General features: G+C 49.7%; 1 protein-coding gene across 2 annotated transcripts in view; it reads right to left on the bottom strand.

Moving 5' to 3' along the window:
* The window catches only part of PREX1 (phosphatidylinositol-3,4,5-trisphosphate dependent Rac exchange factor 1), a 195,003-nt gene that overhangs the window by 59,020 nt on the left and 115,117 nt on the right, over nt 1-20,866 (bottom strand). For both annotated transcript variants that reach the window (XM_082644314.1, XM_082644315.1), the window contains 4 exons: nt 16,739-16,900; nt 8,604-8,737; nt 2,447-2,565; nt 773-922 (listed from right to left, as the gene is read on the bottom strand). In XM_082644314.1, coding sequence (XP_082500440.1) covers nt 773-922; nt 2,447-2,565; nt 8,604-8,737; nt 16,739-16,900 — 565 coding nt within the window. The remainder of the gene's footprint in view (nt 1-772; nt 923-2,446; nt 2,566-8,603; nt 8,738-16,738; nt 16,901-20,866) is intronic.

Raw genomic sequence — 20,866 nt, 5'->3', positions numbered from 1 at the left:
GTTTTCTCCTCTGTAAAGCTGGGAGGTAGGTACCATTTTTAGGATCATGAGTCAAATCTGCAAGTATTTATAATCAAATCCGAACCTCATTTAGCAGCATTACAACCCTCTGTAGCAGGAGCTTTATCCCCATTTACCAGGCCACATCACTGAGGTCTGGAAAGCTGAAGCAACTCACCCCCAAACACATCACGGCCTCCCCTTCCAAGCACGGCGGTCTCTGTACAGCAGTTCAGAGTTTCCCACCACCAAACTGCACCCAACTATCACCCAGCTCTGCACTTCCTAACGCAAGGGGCCTCAGAAGTGCCTGGGCCCAAGCATTCATGACGACAGTTAGGGGCAGCCCCCACGGACCCTCCTCCCAATGACTTGGTGAATGTCAAACAAAAAGAACCCCAGGTGAAGGGAACAGAAGCGTGGAGGGGACAGAGGCTCGTAGGGAGCATCTTGACTACTAACCCTCAAGGGTGGAGGAAGCAAAGACTCTCAGGACGATCAACTACATTGGCATGACCTTGGGCAATTCCCTTCCACGGGGCCTCAGTTTCCCCATCTGTCTGGTGGGCTAAACCAGATGAGCTGAGATCCCGTCAATTTATAACAGTCCCAGAGCTCCCTGCCGCTTCAAAGACCTGCTTTCTGTAGCTCTGACCTTTCTGGAAAGGACCCTACCCACCCTCCCCTAGACACAGCTCACTCTACAGAAGGGACCAGACTGCAGGAAGCCATACACGCTCCAGGGATCCGGGCAAAGCGCCCAGCCACTCACTCTCGCGCTGCTCCCGCTCACGGATAATGGCATCCAGCCACTTCTGCTTCTCCTCCGCTGTCTTGGCCATGCAGACAAACCACTTATTCTTGGCCGTGTTGTGGATCTTCCAGCCGTTGGTGACGGTGTAGCCATTGCTGTGATAATCCGCTGGCAAGGGAAGGAGGCAAAGCGGGGTCAGCAAGAGCTCAGCCGTACAGCCCAACATTCATCATTATATGCTTACGAGTGAGGTCACAGGACCAGCCCTTCCTCCTCCAGAAAGACAGGGCGGCAGAGGCATCAATGGCCTCAGGATTTGGGAGGTGAACTTACTATCCTCCAGATGCTCCCTCTCCTATCTATTCTCTGGTGGGTAACGAAGACCTCAAGCAAAGAACCTCCCAACCCCTCAATTGCAAAGGGAGACACCTGATGCCTCCCTGCCCATCTCATTCTGGCACTTGGGCTACATAAAACCCTAGTGTAAGCCTGATGATGCCAAGTCACGGGCCCTTACAAAGTGTTGGCTGGGATGGGAATTGGCAGACCTCTCTGAAAACAGGCTGACATTATCCAGGAATGTTGCAGCCAGCTATACCCTGAATCTGAGGAGGGGTCCACAGGTTTTGTGAGACTGCCAAAGGGGTCTGTGGCTTAAAACCAATTCAGAACCCCTGTCCTGGACAAGCTCAAGGACAAATACACCAAGAGGTGTACACACAAGAATACTCACAGGATCACTGTTTATAATGGTGAACAACAGAAACAACCCAAATGTCCCTCACAAAAGGAATGGGTAAACTGGGGACTATCTGTGCAAGAGAAAACTACACAGCAATGGAAACCGACAAGCTACAGAGAGCTACATGCAGAAACACGGATGACACTCACCACCATGGGGTTGAGTGAAAGAAGCAAGATGCAAAAGAATGTACAGTATATTTTATGACCATTTACATAATATAGAGAACAAACTAGTGGTTACCAGTGGGGAGAGGGAAGGGGGAAGGGACAAAATAGGGGTATGGGATTAAGAGATACAAACTACTACGTATAAAATAGATAAGCAACACGGATATATTGTACAGCGCAGGGGAATACAGCCACTATTTTGCAGTAACTAAATGGAGTACAATCTATACAAATATTGAATCACTATGTTGTACACCTGAAACTAATAGAATGTTGTAAATCAACTAAACCTCAATTAAAAAAAAAAAAGAATCCACATTCTGGGCCAGTGCTACCCAGAGAAACACAGTGAGAAGCAATAATAATAATAAACACATATATATACTTTTATATGTATTTGTAATCATATAACCATTTAAATAAGGTTCAAAAACAGAAAATTTAACTTAAATGTTTAGCAATGCACATTTAGGAGGTAAAAATATGTTTAAAAAGCAAGAAAATAATCATCACAAAATTCAGAGAGTTGTTACTTCTGGGGGGAAGGAGGCACTGTGGCCAGGGAGGGGCGTGTGAGGGGCTTCTGGGGTGCAGGCAGCAGTTTATTTCTTAACCTGAATGGTGACCACCCAGGGGTTTGCTTTATGTGCATATGTTTTAGGCACTTTTCTGTGGACAGGTTATCTTTCCCGATCAAAGGAAAACACCGGTGAACCGCAGCAGAGACTGTGCTGTGGAGCAGGGGGGCTGGGCTCAGGCAGGACACAGGTGGGGACCTACCTGTCCCATCCTCCACGTTCTCCACCTCCATGACTTCAGTGTTGATTCGACCCCGGAAGATATACAGGGAGCCGTTGATGGATTTGGTCCTCTTGGTGGATTTCTTGCTCCCAGTGACCCTGAAAGACAGTGGGAAGTCAATGTCCCCTATGCCTCCTCTCCTTGGGGCTCAACTGTCTTCAACAGAGCAAAGGGAAGCAAGGCAGTAACACAGAAGGGCGCCCGGGGACAGGAGAAGTGCGGGAACCAGGTCAGAAGTATGGCATTTTGGCTGGTGGTTGGGTGACTTGAGCAAGTCACTTTTCCACTCTCAGCCACAGCTTCCTCATGTGGAAAATGGGCTAATAGCCTTTGCTGACCTCCCAGAGCTACTTCTGAGCCAACAGGAGATGTGGATGTGAAACCAACAAGAAGCTACAGAAACCCACTCTTCTAGGCTAGAAAATGGGTAGAGACTCTCAGGGTGTCTAACAAACAGGAACTTCCTGAAATAAAACCAGAATGGAAAGGAACGTGGAGTAGGAAGTCCATCCATCCATCCACTTACACCTACCTACCCACCATTCATTCATTCATTCAGGTGAATTCTCTTGCTCACCCATTTAGTCATTCAACAAACAATCTGACCAGTGCTTCATATGGGAAGGATACCAAGTTGGGACCACGGGAGTCACTCACCCATGCATTCAACAGGCACTCAAGAAAATACCTACTGAGCACCAAGCACTATTCTAGGTGCTAGGTCTGCAGCAGGGAACAAAACAAAGTCTCTGAGAATATACCTTCCAATACAGGAGGGCAGAAGGTACCCCCAAAGCCCTTCATCACGCCCCCTTCTGGTCACTACCCCCTGCAAGGGTAACCACTACCCTGACGTCTAAACTCATGGATTCACTCTGCCTGTTTTGGAATTTCACATACATGGAATCACACAGGGTGATGGTGATAGACATTTGGGTTGCTTCCAGTTTGGTGCTGCTGTGAATGTTCTGGCACATGTCTTATGAAGAACATATGTGTGCATTTCTTCGGGTTATCTACCTAGGAGTTGAATTGCTCAGTTATAAGGGATGCATACGATCGGCTTTGGTAGATACTGCCAAGCCGTATCAATTCTCCCACCCCTAGCAGCATAGGGACATTCCAGTTGCTCCACATCCTCCATAACTGGTATTGAATTGCTCATTTTGGCCATTCTGGCGGCAGAGAGGAGTGTCTCTAATAAAGATTTCATCTGTATTTCCCTGATGAGCAATGAGGTCGAGAACTTTTTCATGTTTATTGGCCATCTGGTGTCTTCCACTTGTGAAATGACTGTCCCTTGACCATTTTTCTGTTGGGTTGTCTGTCTTTTTCTTAATGATTTATAGCAGGGCTCAGCAAACTTTGTCTGAAAGAGGGCCAGAGAGTAAACATTTTCAATTGTGTGGGCCATATGGTCTCTGTTACAACTACTTAACTCAGCCCTTGAGGCATGAGAGCATCCACAGACAACACAAAAATGAATGGGCATGGCTGTGTGCCAATAAAACTTTATTTATAAAAATAGGCAGAGGGCCAAATTTGGCCTACATATTTTGGATATGAGTCCTTTGCAAAGTGGATTGCAAAGATCTTCTCCTCTGTGCCTTGCCTTTTTACTCTCATCTTGGTGTCTTTTGATGAACAGAAGTCCTTAATTTTAAGGTAGTCTGATAAATCTATTTTTCCTTTATAATTATACTTTCTGTCCAATTTAAGAAATCTTTGCTTACCCCCAGATCATGAAGATAGCCTCCTATGCCTTCTTCTAGAAGCTTTATTGTTTTATCTTTCACAGTTAAATCAATAATCCATCTGAGGATGACTTTTGTATACTGTGTGAAGTAAGGGGTCAAGACTCATTTTTCCCACTGGATATCAAACTGACCAAGCACCCTTTATTGAACTTCATTTACTGTGCTTCTGTTGAAATTCAAATGACTGCTTCCATATACGTCTGCTTCTGGACTCACTACTCCATTCATCTTTTTGTCTGTTTCTACACCAATACTACGTTGTCTTAATTCCTATAGCTTTATAGTAAGCCGTGGTATCAGTAATAAAAGTCCTCCAGCTTTGTTCTTCTTCAAAACTGTCTTAGCTATTTTTGTCTCTTTCTGTTTCCATGTAAATTTTAAAATCATTTACGTACATATACACACAACCTCCCTCCTGGAATTTTTATCGTAATTACATTGAGGTTCTGACCAACGTTTGATGAGAGAATGCAAAGCACTTGCTGGTGATGGGGGGTGAGGCAGGTCAGAGTCAAGGACAACTAAGATTCTGGCCTGAGATCCTAGGTAAATGATGGTGCCATTTACTGGGAATGACGACGACTCAAGGAGGAAAAGTTTGGAGCAGGAGTTACAATGAAAATGAAGAGTCTTGTTTTAGACCCAAGTTAAGTGTAAGTTGTCTGTGACACACCCAAGGGAAGATACAGATTTAGATTTCTGCTACCTTACATACCATGTGCCAGGCATCATTCTAACTATGTTACATGTTTTATCTTAATCTATAAAAACCACCTCATGAGATGGAGACTGCTTTCATCCCCATTAAACAGACAGGACAACAGAGGCACAAAGAGCTGACATAACTTGCCCAAGGTCACACAGCTTGCAAGCAGCAGCGTCTCTGAGTCTTTAACCACTACACGCTGCTGACGCCTCTAAGATGTTAAACAAGCAGTCGAGATACATGAGACTTAGCTCTTCTGTGTCTCAGTTTCGCCTTCTGAAGAATGGGGAGGTGTGTTTTTAAAACTCTCCCTTTCACTTCTGACATCCAAGGAGTCTCTGCTTTTGAATCAGACCAGAAGCACTCTGAGTCAGAGACCTCCCCTGACCCACAACCCGGACAGGCAGTGCCTGGCATGACCTAGGCAAAGACACGACCGTAGACAGACACCTACCAGCGTCAGGCGTTTCCTGTGACTACATCAGAGCCAGGCTGAGAGTTCCATCCACCATTGCCCAATCCCTCTGAGACCTCTCAGAGCCCAGCCCTCTGGCTCCTGACCCAGAGCAGGGACGGAGGCCACCTGCCAGGTTCTCCCAGGCGACAGAGGTGCCCTCTCCTTCTAGCCAGCCCAGCTCATTTGCAGGCCTGAGGCAGGAAACGGCCTTACAAGAGTGTGTGCGCCCTAGACGACCCACTGCGTGTCCAGTACAACTGGCATCAGCTGCTACTGCTCCAATGGAGGAAGGGCCCACGACAGGGTGGCTGAAGGCTGAGCAAACGTGTCCCAGGCTGGGAGGTCACAGAGGCCTGAAGGGACATTCTGCTTTCTAAACCCCAGTGTTCTGGGAAAAGTGCCTGCTTCAGACAGCCCACGGCGGGTGGTGGGGAAGGGCTAGGGGTGGACGCTGGCAGTGGCCTTGGCATTGCCGAAGAAGGACTCTCAGGATGGCTCCAGTGAGAACAGGCAAGAAGCAAGGAGGAAGGAGAAGGGGGCATTGATGGGGGGATAGGAGGACATGAGACAGATGCAGACAGACTAACGGGAATAAAATATCAAATGAGAAAGAGACACACTGACCCAGCCACTCAGAGATGGTGAAAGAGGGAGATGGAGGCCTCTGAGCAGAAGGACCAAGTCCCAGAACAGGGAGGAAAGGGGGGAAGGGGAGGGGCCTGTGGCTAAAGCACCTACTATGTGCCAGGTGCTGCACCCGTGGGATCGCACTGAATAGGAACACGTCACATGTGGAGGTAAGTTAACAGTAATAGCAGCTACTCCTTATTCTGGGCACTTACTATGTGCCAGGCACACTTAACATGTTTGCCCTTGTACATGGTACAAGATACATGATAATTCATCCTAGTTTACAGATGAGGAAACTGAAGCAAAGAGAGGCAAAGTCACAGAGCTAGAGAAATGGCTGCGCAGGGATTCAACAGTAAGGAGCTTGGCTCTTAAGCAAACGCTACTGTAAGAAGGGGTTTATCAACCCCATTTTACAGAAGAGAAAACGGAGGCTCAGAGAGGTCAGGCTGGAGGAGGAAGACAAGGAGAAGCTTCCTCACACTCACACGGAAAGCCCTCATTCATCCTGTGGAAAGTTTCCTCACCACCACCTTAGGAGGCCAGCAGAATCAGACAAGGAAAACGAGGCTCAGACAGACAGTAAGTGACAAGCCCAGAGCCACAATGGAAGTTGGAGGTGATGCTGACAGTAGGACCCAGGATCTGGACCTCCCCTCGGCCCTAACTTTTGCTAGATAAAAGAGTAAAGAAGCCTCTGGAAAGTCACCATTTCACCCCTAAAACAAAATAACAGGAAGCTTGATTCAAAAAGGGCTGCACTGGTCCGTCGTCCTCTACCTCCCCAGCGAGAAAACTGAAAGGCAAGAATTCTCTTGGTCCACCAATCTACCCACCCACTCGTGCATCCAACCATCCACTCGTGCCCCTACCCCTCCATCTCCTAACTTTTAGTCTCTCCAATCATTCATCCACCTATCCATCAACTCAACCATCCTATCAACCAACCTCCCATACCAGAGTCCAACCACCCTGGCAACTATCAACCAATCATCCTTCAACACACCCATCCAACTGATCATCCATCCACTAATCTCCAAACCTCCACCACCCACTCAGCCCCCCAATTTTATCACCATCCAACCATCCATCCATCCACCCATTCACTCAACAAACCATACAGAAAGACCCCAACACACCTTTCATTTAAATACACCTCGCCTAGGGACTTCCACGGTAGTGCAGTGGTTAAGACTCTGCGCTCCCAATGCAGGGGGCCTGGGTGCAATCCCTGGTCAGGGAACTAGATCCCACAACTAAGGAGCCTGCGAGACATAACTAAGACCCGGCACAACCAAATAAAAATAAATAAATAAATATTTAAATAAATAAGTAAATACAACCTCTGCCAGCTCATCATGTCTTCATTTCCATTTCTCCAACTACCCAAACATTCACAGATTCCCCCAACTTTCCATCTACCCCTCCATCCAGCCATCTCCTAAACCTCCAACCACTTGACTGCTCACTCATTCATCTACTCGTTCATCCATCCACGAATCAATTCATACACACATCCACAATCACTCCCATTCATCTCCCAAATCTGCAACTACCCATCTATCCCTCCTCCCATTTGCCCACACATCCAACCATACATACATCCGCATCAGTCTACCACTCATCCACCCATCCGTTCACTCTACAAAGTTTAAGAAGCTCCAGTGAAAGACACAAAGATGACAAAGATACTATCTTTCCCTCAAAAAACTTAACAGGTGAGGACTTCCCTCCCCTCAAACCATCTACCTTTGGATCTTAGAATCACAGGACTCTGGTGGCACAAAGACTCTCCAAACTTCCAGGACCGTCTCGACCTACACTGTCCACTGTGGCAGCCACAAGCCACAGGTGGCTACTGAGCACTTAAAAGGTGCCTAGTACAAATTGAGATGTGCTCTAAGTGTAACATACACACCAGATTTTGTAGCTTTAGTGTAAATTTTTTAAAAAGAATGCAGGGCTTCCCTGGTGGCGCAGTGGTTGAGAACCTGCCTGCCAATGCAGGGGACACGGGTTCGAGCCCTGGTCTGGGAAGGTCCCACATGCCGTGGAGCAACTAGCCCCGTGAGCCACAACTACTGAGCCTGCGCATCTGGAGCCTGTGCTCCGCAACAGGAGGGGCCGCGATAGTCAGAGGCCCGCGCACCGCGATGAGGAGTGGCCCCCACTTGCCACAACTAGAGAAAGCCCTCCCACTGAAACGAAGACCCAACACAGACATAAATTTAAAAAAAAGAATGCAAAATACCTATTTAATAAATTTTTTAAGTTGATTAAGTTGAAATAATAATATTTGGGGATATATTGGGGTAAATGAAATATGTTATTTAAATTCATTCCACCTATTTCTTTTGCTCTTTTTAATGTGACTACCAGAAAATTTAAAATAACTTATGTTCTTGGGTAGTGCTGATCTAGAACAAATCCCTCAACTAAGAAGAGAAAAGGGAGGCCTAGAGACGGAAGTGACAAGCCTATGTCAAGAGTTCAACCCAATCCCAGCCTCCTGGCCCACCCAGGCAGCCCTGTCCCAGCCTCCCAGCCCACCCGGGCAGCCCTGTCCCAGTCTCCCCAGCAACTCACCTGGATTTCCGCTTGCAATAGACAAGGAGGTTGTCAAAGAGGAAGAAGGCTCTCTCCTGGATATTGCCCGCGGAGATCTTTAACAAAGTCCCTTGCAGGAGGAGCTGGGTGCAGATGTCCGTGAGGTTGGAGCCCTGGGAGAGCGACGGGGGGTTGTGGTGCGTGAGCTGGCAAATGCGGGAGCTCCCTTGGGAACGCCCCCCTTCCTTCCCACAGACAGAACCTGCACCTGCCTCCCTCGCACCCCCAAAATCTCAATGCACCACTGGGGGCACATCTGTGAGCAGACAGAAACCCAACACAACCTGGTCGATGGCTTCCCTCTGGCGAGTGTGCCAGAACAAGGCTGGCAGGAGCACACACAGATGACCATTTCACAGAACAGGGGCTTGGGGCTCAGCGAGGTGAAAAGGACTCACTCAGCTCACACGGCCCTAGCTGACATCTGGTTTTGTTATGGGTTTTGTTGGTTTTTTGTTTGGTTGGGTTTTTGCCTCTCTCCTCCCCCCCTTATTTATTTGTGTCTTGAGTTGTTACTTTATCTCCTCCACAAGAATGCCCCTTCCATAAGGACAGGAAGCGTTTGATCAAGCATCTATCAAGCATTTGCCACGGTATTCCCAGCACCTACTGCACTCTCTGGCACACAGTAGGTGCTCAGTAAATGCTTGCAGAACAGGTGACCAATGCAATGTGAGCTCCACCAGGGGCAGAGGATTCTGAGAGCACCCTCTCTAGCTCAGGATGTGAGAATAGATGGGAACAGTTCCCAAATGCTACCTGGTCATCTATGCTAAATGACCAAGATGTTAGGTGTGCATGAGGTTCACTGAACCTCCATGGGGTTCAGGGTGATGTGGTCAGGAAAGGACCAGGGAGAAGCAAGATGGGCCTGGGAGGACGGCGAAGATAAAGAGGCTGAGGACAGGGATAGGCAAGGTCCCTGCTGGGAGGAGTCCTCAGAGCCAGGGACCACACAGGTCCATCTGGAACTCTGGGGGGACCAAGGCAGGGGCAAAGAGATCCCAAAGTGCTAACAGAGAGGAACCTGGAAAGAGACCTTGGAGGGCACAGAATGCCGGCTAAGGAGGCCCCTGGAGGGTCCCCAAATCCGTGCTCCTCTTCCGTCACAGGCATGGAGTTTCAGCTGGCACATGGCTGCCCAACCACAGACTCCACTTCCCAGCATCCCTTGTGCCAGGCGTGGTCACGTGACTACATTATGGCCAGTATGCCTCACTTTTACATCATTTCCCTGAGAAAACTGCCTCCCTCCCTTTCCTCTCTTCCTTCCTCTTGCCATAGGCTGCAAGATGGCCACGGTAGTGGAATACACCGTAGCAAAGGACGGAGGAAGGCGTTGGAAGGGACCAGGGTCCGAATGGAGCAGAGATGCCCCACCCCAAGCCTGCATCACTACTGAGCAATAAACGTTTACCTCATTTAAGCCACTGAAGTCTCTCTTTCTTACAGCCGCCAACTTTAAATACTTGATGTACTTTTAAATACATCAAGATAAGGTTGGAGGCCCCATCAATAGGTGGGCAAGGGGGTGCCTCTGACATTTAGGCCCAGGGGATATTATGCCAAAGGGGTATTTTAGGGGAAGTTCATTTCACCAACCTGCAGATCACGGTGAAGGGAGAAACAAAGAGACGTGATGCTATCTCTGCCTGGAAATGAACTTGGGGAGGAAAGAAGGAGAATTCTTCATAGAATCTCCTTCCCCAGACACTCAACGTCCAGAACTGACAAGGAGTTCATACCCCAGAAAGATCTGCTAACTCAATTATTTCTGATACCCAGTATGGGAAACTGGTTTTGGCTACTCAGAAATCAGGCTGTTTTCTAACTGCCCACTGCAGTCTCCCCAACTGCTGTCAGAGTCGGTTTGCTCTGTGCCCACGGGCCGGCTAGAAGCAGCAAATCCATTTGCCCAATGGTGCCAGAGACCCCCTCTGGGGCCCACTCGGGGTCCTGGAAAACCAGCTTCTTTGCAATCAAGAGCTGTGCAGCCCAGGACAGAAGCATACACCCGTTAACAGAAATCACAGCCTGGACGCTTGTGTGCCACAGGCAGATATGTGATGCCCACAGCACAGCGACCCAGCGAGGTAGCGCCCCTACTGCCCTGGGGCTAGGGGATGAAGAGCCCCCTGGAGCCCCAGCATCCTTGCAAACAGGAAGAGTGTGACTCCCTGGCTGATGAGACTCCATCAGTGGCCCATGGGCCAGCTCAGAGCACAGAGCAACTCAACAGTTCCTTCGAGACCATGTGCTTCCTGTCTCCTCCACCTCACTCATGTCCACCCACCAGCCCTTCCAGGCTCCAAAGGGAGATTTTGGCTGCTTGTACAGTAAGTCTCCTAGGTACGAACCTTCAAGTTGTGAACTTTCAAAGATGTGAACATGTGTTTGCATGTCCAATCACGTAACTTAGTTTTCGTGTCTGGCGTTATCTGTAAAAGTTGGGTACCGGGCTTCCCTGGTGGCGCAGTGGTTAGGAATCCGCCTGCCAATGCAGGGGACGCGGGTTCGAGCCCTGGTCTGGGAAGATCCCACTTGCCGCGGAGCAACTAAATCCGTGTGCCACAACTACTGAGCCTGCGCTCTAGAACCCGTGAGCCACAACTGCTGAGCCTGTGTACCACAACTACTGAGCCTGCGCTCTAGAGCCCATGCTCCGCAACAAGAGAAGCCACCGCAATGAGAAGCCCGCGCACCGCAAGGAAGAGTAGCCCCCATTCTCTGCAACTAGAGAAAGCCCGTGCGCAGCAATGAAGACCCAACGCAGCCAAAAATAAATAAATTAAAGAAAAAAAAAGTTGGGTACCTAGGCTAACTTTGTTGGACTCGTGAACAAACTGGACTTACAAACACACTCTTGGAATGGAACTCGTTCGTATATAGGAGACTTACTGTATGTGAACCTAGTACCTGGCCCAGCTGTAGGGCCCAAGAGCCTGGAGGTCACACAGACCTAGACCAATGTCAGGGGACGGCAGAGAAGAAGCACACCCCGCCTGGGAAGCTGCCTCCCTGGCCTTGGCCAAGGACCACCCAGCAAACTGCATCTGAAATGCCAAGGACACTACAGGGGGAGGCCCCTTCCACCCCAGGCCTGCTAAGAAGCCCAGCTGACACTCGGTTTCCCCGGAATCCTTGAACCCAGGTCAGGGGTGGTGCTAAGGATCAGATACACAGGGAAGAGGCTGAGCATCAAGGTGTCCACCCGTCAGGGCTGGAGTCCTCTTCCAGACAGTGCAGAACTGAAGTGGTGACATTCAGAGAAGAGGACAAAAGCTAACACAGGCATAGGGCTTCCCACCCACCAACTCCAGTTCTAAGGATCTTACAAAACTCTGTTCATCCTTACGACTCTCACTTTACAGATGAGGAAGCTGAGGCACAGAGCAGTGAAGTGACTTGTTCAAGGTCATACAGTTGGTCAGTGAGTGAGCTGGGACCTGAACCCAGACAGGTGGTCCCACCATCCTATCCACTCACCTCTACTACCCTGTGCTGCCTCCTAGAAGGTAACCTGAAGGTTTTTTTATGCAGTTGTTGGTCTAGAGCAGGGGTCTTCGAAGGGGCGAGAGCACAAGGCATCCCGGGGAGGGTGGGAAGACATACGAGAACTTCTATTTATGGTCCTTCTTTTTTTTTTGCGGTACGCGGGCCTCTCACTGTTGTGGCCTCTCCCATTGCAGAGCACAGGCTCCGGACGCGCAGGCTCAGCGGCCATGGTTAACGGGCCCAGCCGCTCTGCGGCACGTGGGATATTCCCAGACTGGGGCACGAACCCATGTCCCCTGCATTGACAGGCGGACTCTCAACCACTGCGCCACCAGGGAAGCCCTATGGTCCTTCTTTTTAATGGTCTTATGTTTCCTCACCCCTATTTCCTTCTGTCCCTCGTGGGTGAGTGCAGTTGGTGGTCTCTTAAAGCAGGGCTTCCAGAGCCAGCAAGGGTGGTGTGTTCTATTTCTTTCTTATTAAGAACATGCACTTCTTTTTATGACCGTGAGCTTCTCACAAAGTCTGCGGGGCCCATGTCTGGAGTGTCCCTCTGCAGGAGGGTCAGCCCACACTGGTATGAGCCCTAGGCAAAGTTGCATGATGTTTTCCCATCTAAAAAAAATGAAGAAAGAAATCCTGCTTTGCTGCCACGGCTCCTCCTGACATTTATTGAGCGTTTACTCTGATCCAATAAAGAAAGCACCGTTCTGAGCGCTTTGCATGTATCCACTCCCTGAATCCTCAAGTGACCCGTGGGGCATCCTGCCATTAGCCAGACTGTACAGATGAGGAAACTGAGGCAAAGGTACCCCACCAAGCGGGGGGGGGGGGGGCTCATACACTCACATCCACAGTGTTGCGACATACTCCCATTTACTTGTGCTCAGTAAAATGGATTTATGGATTAACTTATCCGGTTTTAACTAAACCAGTCCCACAGCTAAAAAGGACAATTGGCTTACAGAGGATCAGGCCAAAAAGCAAAAAAACAAAAAACCCCAGAGATTCAGATCAAACTAATGATGCAAGCCCAAGCGCACAGCAAGAAACTGGCCAAGAAAAGACTCCCTCTCCTCCAGAAATAATTCCCTTGTCAGCCATATTCCAAGAGAGATGACAGCCCTCTAATCAGATTGGCAAGAGGTCAAACAAAAAGATTAGAAATGGGGTTTCCCTGGTGGCGCAGTGGTTGAGAGTCCGCCTGCCGATGCAGGGGACACGGGTTCATGCCCCGGTCCGGGAGTATCCCACATGCCTGCGGAGCGGCTGGGCCTGTGAGCCATGGCCGCTGAGCCTGCGCGTCTGGAGCCTGTGCTCCGCAGCGGGAGAGGCCACAACAGTGAGAGGTCCGCGTACCGCAAAAAAAAAAAAGATTAGAAAGGATCAAGGAGAGAATCAGAAATCAGGATTTGCAACCACCATCGTTCACTGTGAACTACACCTGTAAGTCATACTGTCCCCTGAGGTTCTAACTACTGAGGGCATGAAGCTATTACAAGCAGCTTCACTGTTAAACATTATTTTTTCTAGCTAGAACGTATTATTTTCCCAAGTCACCTTGACGATTAAACTTAAAAACCTTTCTACTATACAGAAAACCATTTCACATTTTCCAAAGAACATTCGTGTTCTACCCTTCGCTTGACCCTCACAGTGATGCCAGGAGATAACTTCAGAGATGTTATTTCTGAAATTAGACAAGTAGGGGAAAATGAGGCCAGGAGAGTAGGACAAACTTGCATAAGGCAGGATAATCTGTAAGTTAAAAGGCTGGGGGCTTCCCTGGTGGCGCAGTGGTTAAGAATCTGCCTACCAATGCAGGGGACACAGGTTCGAGCCCTGGTCCGGGAAGATCTCACATGCCGTGGAGCAACTAAGCCTGTGCACCACAACTACTGAGCCTGTGCTCTAGAGCCTACAGGCCACAACTGCTGAGCCCATGTGCCACAACTAGTGAAGCCCGTGTGCCTCGAATCTGTGCTCCACAACAAGAGAAGCCACTGCAAAGAGAAGCCTGTGCACTGCAACAAAGAGTAGCCCCTGCTCGCCACAACTAGAGAAAGCCCACGTGCAGCAACGAAGACCCAATGCAGCCAAAAATTAATTAATTAATTAATTTAATTAAAAAAAAATAAAAGGCTGGGCCCCAAAGCCAAGACCCTGCACCTCAGTTTTCTCATCTGTAAAACAGGGATAACAACTGCCCTCTCTTCTAGTGTTGAAAATGTGTCATAGGTGCTCAGTAAATTGCCAGCAATTTTTATTCTAGGTCACTTTATTTCCTACTGTACCCAGTGACAGAGATCAAAATAAGGGCCATTCTCAAACTGCAGATATTTCAGGGTCAATAAGGACCCCAAAGACCCTTAGTTCCTATTTCCCTAGGCCCTTACCAGGAGGCATCTGGAAATCACTTCTGCTCTGGCTGCCGAATTGCTTGCTTAATACTCTCTCCACAGAGGCTCACGTGAGAAATTTCCCTTCTAGCTGGATGCCAGGAAACTCTCTGTCACCCAGAAGAACTGCTCAGCTTGTTCCTTTTTTGACAATGAATGTTAAGTAACTTAGGTGTCCTGCTATTTTTACCTTGGCTGCCAGGAAGCTCAAAGCCCAAACAGGCAGATGTTTAAACGTGTCCACTCTATGTGCTCTTTAGGTTAGCATATTTGCTGAAAGTAGCCAAGTGACGCACTTCTGGCCAATGAGTTGGAAAGGGGCTTCTGGGAAAGGTTTTCCTCCACTAGGGAGGAGGGCTCCCCCTCACTGCCCTGGCCAAGCCCCTGTCTCCTCCTGCTTTGGAACACATGATGCCTGGAGCTGCTGCCATCATGGAACCATAGAGGGGAAGGCTGAGAGGATCACAAGAAACCAAATCAGAGCTCTGACATCATGAAGGTGAAATGTGATTCCTCAGAGGACACATCCTGACACAATTTTCAGGTGCAGGAAGAGAAACCAAGCTATGCATTTTAAGCAGAAAGAAATGAGGGCCTTATCCAATCCTTGGAGGGGTTAGAAGAGCCTAGAATCACAGCTGCCAGAAAACCAAGAACACTGTAGAACTGGCCCTCCAGGGAAGCCACTGCCCCTGCTCCAACTGGGGAAAAGGAGAATCAGACCACCACCTGCCCAAGCTGATATTCTAGGGAAATGCTGCCCAAGCTGCTTCCAGGCCCTCAGAAGCCGTTGCCTCAACTATCAGCTACAAAGCCACCTCATCCTGCTAGATACACACCCACAACAACACAATGGATGCCCTTCCTCTTGACACTCAGAAGCTGGAAACCGGGCCCTCTGCAAATGCTATCACAGAAAGTCAGACACAACCAGGGCTGTGCTTTGCTGCACAAACCGCACAAGGGTGGCCTCCGTCCCACTCCTGCTTTCCAAATCTCAAGCAGCTGGATCTGACCTTGGCCAATCATATCCCAAACCTGAGTTACAAAGGAGTCTGAGAAATGCAACTATTTGTTCTCCAGCCGGGCAGGAAGGCCAGGCAGAGGAGAGTGGGTACATGACAAACACTAATCCACAACACCCACCTCCTCCAGAACACAGGTCCCTCCCCTCTGCAGTCATACCCTCAACCTCGTAGCTATACAGTCTCATTTAGGACTCCCCAACACAGGGAGATGAAGTGGAAATCCCAAATGTAGCAAGTGCCAGAAAATCCAAAGGGTCTAAGGCAGATGATGTAGAGAATTATCTGTGTCCAAGAGTCTTTCCTCTTTAGTCTTCATCTCCCATTCCAGCTGTACTTACTCGGATATTGACTTTTTTATTTATTCAGATTTTCCCATTTCATTCTACAGATTTTTTAGAACAGCTCTAATAATTTAAGGAAGACACAACAGAAGATCTCAAGAATCCCATCCCTTAATAATCATCATCATAGTAATATCCATACCTATCACTTATTGAGTACCGACTATATGCAGGTATAGATAAGGAAACCGAAGTTCAGAGAAGTTAAGACATTTGCCTACAGTCACCCAGTAAGGGAGTGTCAAAGCCAGAATTCTATCCTGGAGTGAACCCTTAAAAAGCTACCCTTGAGGGCTTCCCTGGTGGCGCAGTGGTTGAGAGTCCACCTGCCGATGCAGGGGACACGGGTTTGTGCCCTGGTCCGGGAGGATCCCACATGCCGCAGAGCGGCTGGGCCCGTGAGCCATGGCCGCTGAGCCTGCGTGTCCGGAGCCTGTGCTCCACAACGGGAGAGCCCACAACAGTGAGAGGCCCACATAACGCAAAAAAAAAAAAAAAAAGCTTCCCTTGACCTTGGCGTCAAAAGCTCAAGGGACACCAGGCAGACAGGCAACATGTGAAGGAGGGTGACTGGGGAGTGGTGGGGATGGAGGAAAACTAGAGGCTCCAGAGGCTCTTGCCATGGAAAATGGGGCCCAGCGTTACCAATTTTTTAAGAGAAACTTTAAATCTAGAATTTTATGTGAACCTGATTGAAAAATAATTAAACTTTTTTTTTTTTTCAAACACCATGGAGGCCAAACAAAATATGCTACAGGCCAAATCTGGTGCCCAGACCACAGTCTGAACCCAAGTTGTGCACACCCCGGGCCCGTCCCCAGCCCAGAAGGTTCCTCCTGCCCCAGACACACCTCCCAGCCTTCGATGTGCGACTGCAGCTGCTCCAGGGCCTCCAGCTTCTCCATCTGCCTCTTGGTCTCGTTGATGTTGGAACAGACAGTCTTCATGGCCTGCAGGGCACTCTGGACTGCGGGGTGGTCGGGGTGCTTGCCGGGGGTCCTCTTGGCGAGTTCCTAGGGTAGAGGAGAGGGCAGGAATGAGGGACATCAACCCAGAGGGCACCAAACAGCCTCCAGGACACCCGGGCCTGAACCAAGTCCCAGCTCTACTCTGGACAAACGGTGTGATCTGGAGCTGGAGAACATCACTCATTCATTCATTCATTTAATAAATGCCCCCTGAGCAGCTCCTCCACCACAGGCAGTGTTCTAGAGTCTGTGGACAAATTTGTTAATAAAACAGAAAAATTCCTCATCTGGTGGCTATTACATTCTAATAAAGGAGGTGGCCAAAATAAAGAAAAATCAGTGACAAATATTACAAAGACACATCAGAACAAGGGGCTAGAAGGTCTTGGGAAAGGAGATGTTCTTTCAAATAGGGAGGTCAAGGAAGCCCCTCTGAGGGGGTGACATCTGAACAGAGAGTCTGGTTAAAGCAAGGGAGAGAGTCCTGCAAAAATCTGGGGGAAGGGCATGCCTGGTAACGGGAACAGCAAACGCAAAGGGGCATGGTGGGAGTGTATGGGGTCTGTAAGAGAAACAGCCAGGAGGCAGTGTGGCTGGAGGAGAGTAAATGCGAGAGAGAAGGAGAAGAAAGAGACAGAGACAGAGACAGAGAGAGACCGGTTGGCCAGAGAGGTAGACATAGACACTGCCCCTCCCTAGCCCCCAGTTTTTCTCATCTGTAAAATGGGTATAAAGAATCCCTTGCCTTCACAGGGACGTGGAGGAAACATGTAAAGAGGACAGTCGGGGGCTTAATCTGTAAGCCCCTCCCCCACTGTTTCTCACTCTGATCTCACATCTCACCACCGGCACAGGCTGGGACATTCTAAAGGTCAGGCCGGTCTTAATCAAAGGGTTTCAGCCCCATAGTAAGCGTGATGAGAAAGGAACTGAGACGGCAGAGACCAGCTGGGTCTCAAGATATCAGGGAAGATTTTCAGGCCGCGCGTCACTCAACCCACAGGACCGCGCCGGCAGAGATAAGTTTCTCCAATCATCTGGCCCTGACATGCCCAGATGTTCCAGTATCTCTCCATCTCTCTGCTCCCTCAAAAATCACAGATATGACACTCCAGTGGGCTGGTTCCCAGTACAGTCCCACATGGGTTCAAGGGCTAGCTCCGCCCCTGGGCGGCTGGGTGACCTTGGGCCTGATGCCCTCCATGTCAAGCCTCAGGTTCATCGACTGAAAACCAGTGATGTGGGGGAGGATGGTGATGATGAGCCTTTACTCTGTGCCTGGGAGGTAGGTTCTGTTATTATCCATTTAACAGAGGAGGAGATGGAGGCTCAGTGGGATGGTCCAAAGGCTCCAAGAAGTAGGAGGAGGAATGTGGATTTGAACCCGGCCATCTGGTTCTGCTCATGGTCATGGTGAGGGGTAAATCAGACACTGCAGGACAAGCAGCTCCGGGGGAAAGTACAGCCTCAGTGAGCACTCAGTCTACGCTGGCCATTATCAGTCCTGCTTCCGTAGGACAATACACGTTAGCAGGGCCCGCAAGCAGCAATGGGCCAGGCAGGTGTTGTTCTGAGAATGCCCTGCGGAGCACCAGCTCCAAAAATAGGTCTTCTCGGGCTTCCCTGGTGGCGCAGTGGTTGAGAGTCCACTTGCCGATGCAGGACATGGGTTCGTGCCCCGGTCCGGGAAGATCCCACATGCCGCGGAGCAGCTGGGCCCGTGAGCCATGGCCGCTGAGCCTGCGCGTCCAGAGCCTGTGCTCCGCAGCGGGAGAAGCCACAGCAATGAGAGGCCCGCACACCGCAAAAAAAAAAATAGGTCTTCTCTAGTCACTTCATTTCTTCTTTGCCTGAACATGAACAGCCTCTTTTCTGGAAAGCGGATCCTAATGGCCCGAGAACATAAAATGTTCTGTAACATCAGGACCCTGTGGGTTTGCTGAGCACCTGCCTTGGGCCCAGGGACAGACCAGAAAGGAAGCAAGGGGTGGGGAAGGATGGAGCCCTCTCTCTGGAGGCAACTGAGCTGGGAAAGGTGCTCCCAGGGAAGGGGGAGGGAGGGATGGAGGGAGGAAGGAAGGAAGGGGGGAGGGGGCACAAACAACAGCCCCAAGTGGTGAAAGCGCTCGTGATAAATCAGAGAAGGGGAAGGACAGTGTGGCCGGAAAGGCTTCAAGGAGGAAGTAAGAGAGAGGCAGGCGGGTCACTGAGGGTTGAGCTTTTTGTACAAAGGGGACATATTTCCATTCACTCCTCACTCAACAAACACAGACTGAGCAACAGGTATGTGCCAGAGCACCGAGGTCTGGACAGAGACTGAGACGGCCCTCAGGGAGCTCACAGTCAAGAGAACAGTCCAGAAGTTGAGTATTACCACTAACAGTAACAATAAGAGCTAGCATTTAGTGAGTGCTTACACTCTTTTTGAGCTCCCTCAATCCTCACATCAACCCTATAAGGTAGTTATTATTATCCTCATTTGACAGATTTGAAAACTGAGGCACAGAGAGGTCAGGTCATCTGCCTGAGGTCACGGAGCAGACTTGAGCCTAACCAGTCTGGCTCTGAGGTTAGTGCTCTGAACGTCTATACTATTTATAACCTTTCAGATAGTTAAATAGGAATACTTTCCTCTCTGGTAAATATAATTTATATTATTGATTAAGTGCCAGGTGAAACATCAGGCAAGTGAAGGCACAGAGAGTGAGGGAGGTGCACTGGTCCGTGAAGGTCTCTCTGAGGAGAAGGGCCTCAGGGTGGAGACCTGAATGAAGTAAGGGCACAGGCTATACAAACATCTGTGGGAACAGCACTCGAGGCAAGAGAAGAGCACAAGCAAAGGCCCTGAGGCAGTGAGAAACAGCAAGGAGGCCAGGGAAGCTGCAGCAGAGTGAGCAAGGAGAAGGATGGGTGCTGAGGTCAGACGCACACACCAAACACAGATCAGGTAAGGCCTGGGTGTGGTCTCTGGGTTTCATTCCAAGAGCCATGGGGAGGTGATGGGGGGTTATAAGCTGAGGCCTAACACCATCCAATTTATTTAGCTTTTAAAAAACCCCTCTGGGGCCTCCCTGGTGGCGCAGTGGTTGAGAGTCCGCCTGCCGATGCAGGGGATGCGGGTTCGTGCCCCGGTCTGGGAGGATCCCATGTGCCGCGGAGCGGCTGGGCCCGTGAGCCATGGCCGCTGGGCCTGTGCGTCCGGAGCCTGTGCTCCGCGACGGGAGAGGCCACAACAGTGAGAGGCCCGCGTACAGCAAAAAAAAAAAAAAAAAAAAAAAAAAAAAAAAAAAAAAAAAAAAAAACCCCTCTGACCGCCAAGTGGAAGATGCACAGGAGGGAACATAAAGTGAATGTAAAAGCAGGAAGACGGGCTAGTGGCTACTGCAATGGTCCAGGCAAGAGATGCTCAAGGCTGGAACCAGGAAGCTCTGTGCCCCTTTCATCCATCCAGTGAGGCCTCCTGTGTACCTGGCCTCAGGCTGGGCCCTCTGCTGAGGCCACAGATGACACAGACACTGCCTCAACTCTCCTGGAGCTGACGGCCTGCTTGTAGACATGTCCACAGATAAAACTACGATCGAAGCCTGTGACCTATGATGGGGAATTCAGTTGAACTCCGCAAAGCACCCCCAGCCCCATGCTCCAATGTAAGTAATTTTGAGCATCTGAACCTCTGTCAAGCCAGCCAAGGCACGAAAGGGGAGTGTACCCAGCCAGCTCCCTGTTTCCTCCGAGTGAGCAGTGACAGAGGCTCAACCCGCCAAAGCAGATCCAGCATCCTCTCCTTCTAAAAAGCAGGGGGTCAAATGAAAGCCTGCGAACCAAGTCCAACCCACCACCTGTTGCAATAAACGAAGCTTTACGGTCAGTCATTTCCCCGCTGTCCTCACTTCTTTGTAGCCACGTCATCAGAGTGGAATCGTCGCGGCAGAGACCATACGGCCTGTGAAGCCTGTAATATTTACTATCTGGTCCTTTAAAGGAAAAGCTTGCCGATCTCTGGTCAAAAGC

Source organism: Mesoplodon mirus (genome assembly GCF_964341445.2).
Source record: "Mesoplodon mirus genome assembly, chromosome: 15".
Lineage (NCBI taxonomy): Eukaryota > Metazoa > Chordata > Mammalia > Artiodactyla > Ziphiidae > Mesoplodon > Mesoplodon mirus.
The sequence above is the reverse complement of the archived record's forward strand: the minus strand, read 5'-3'. Positions and strand labels throughout refer to the sequence as shown.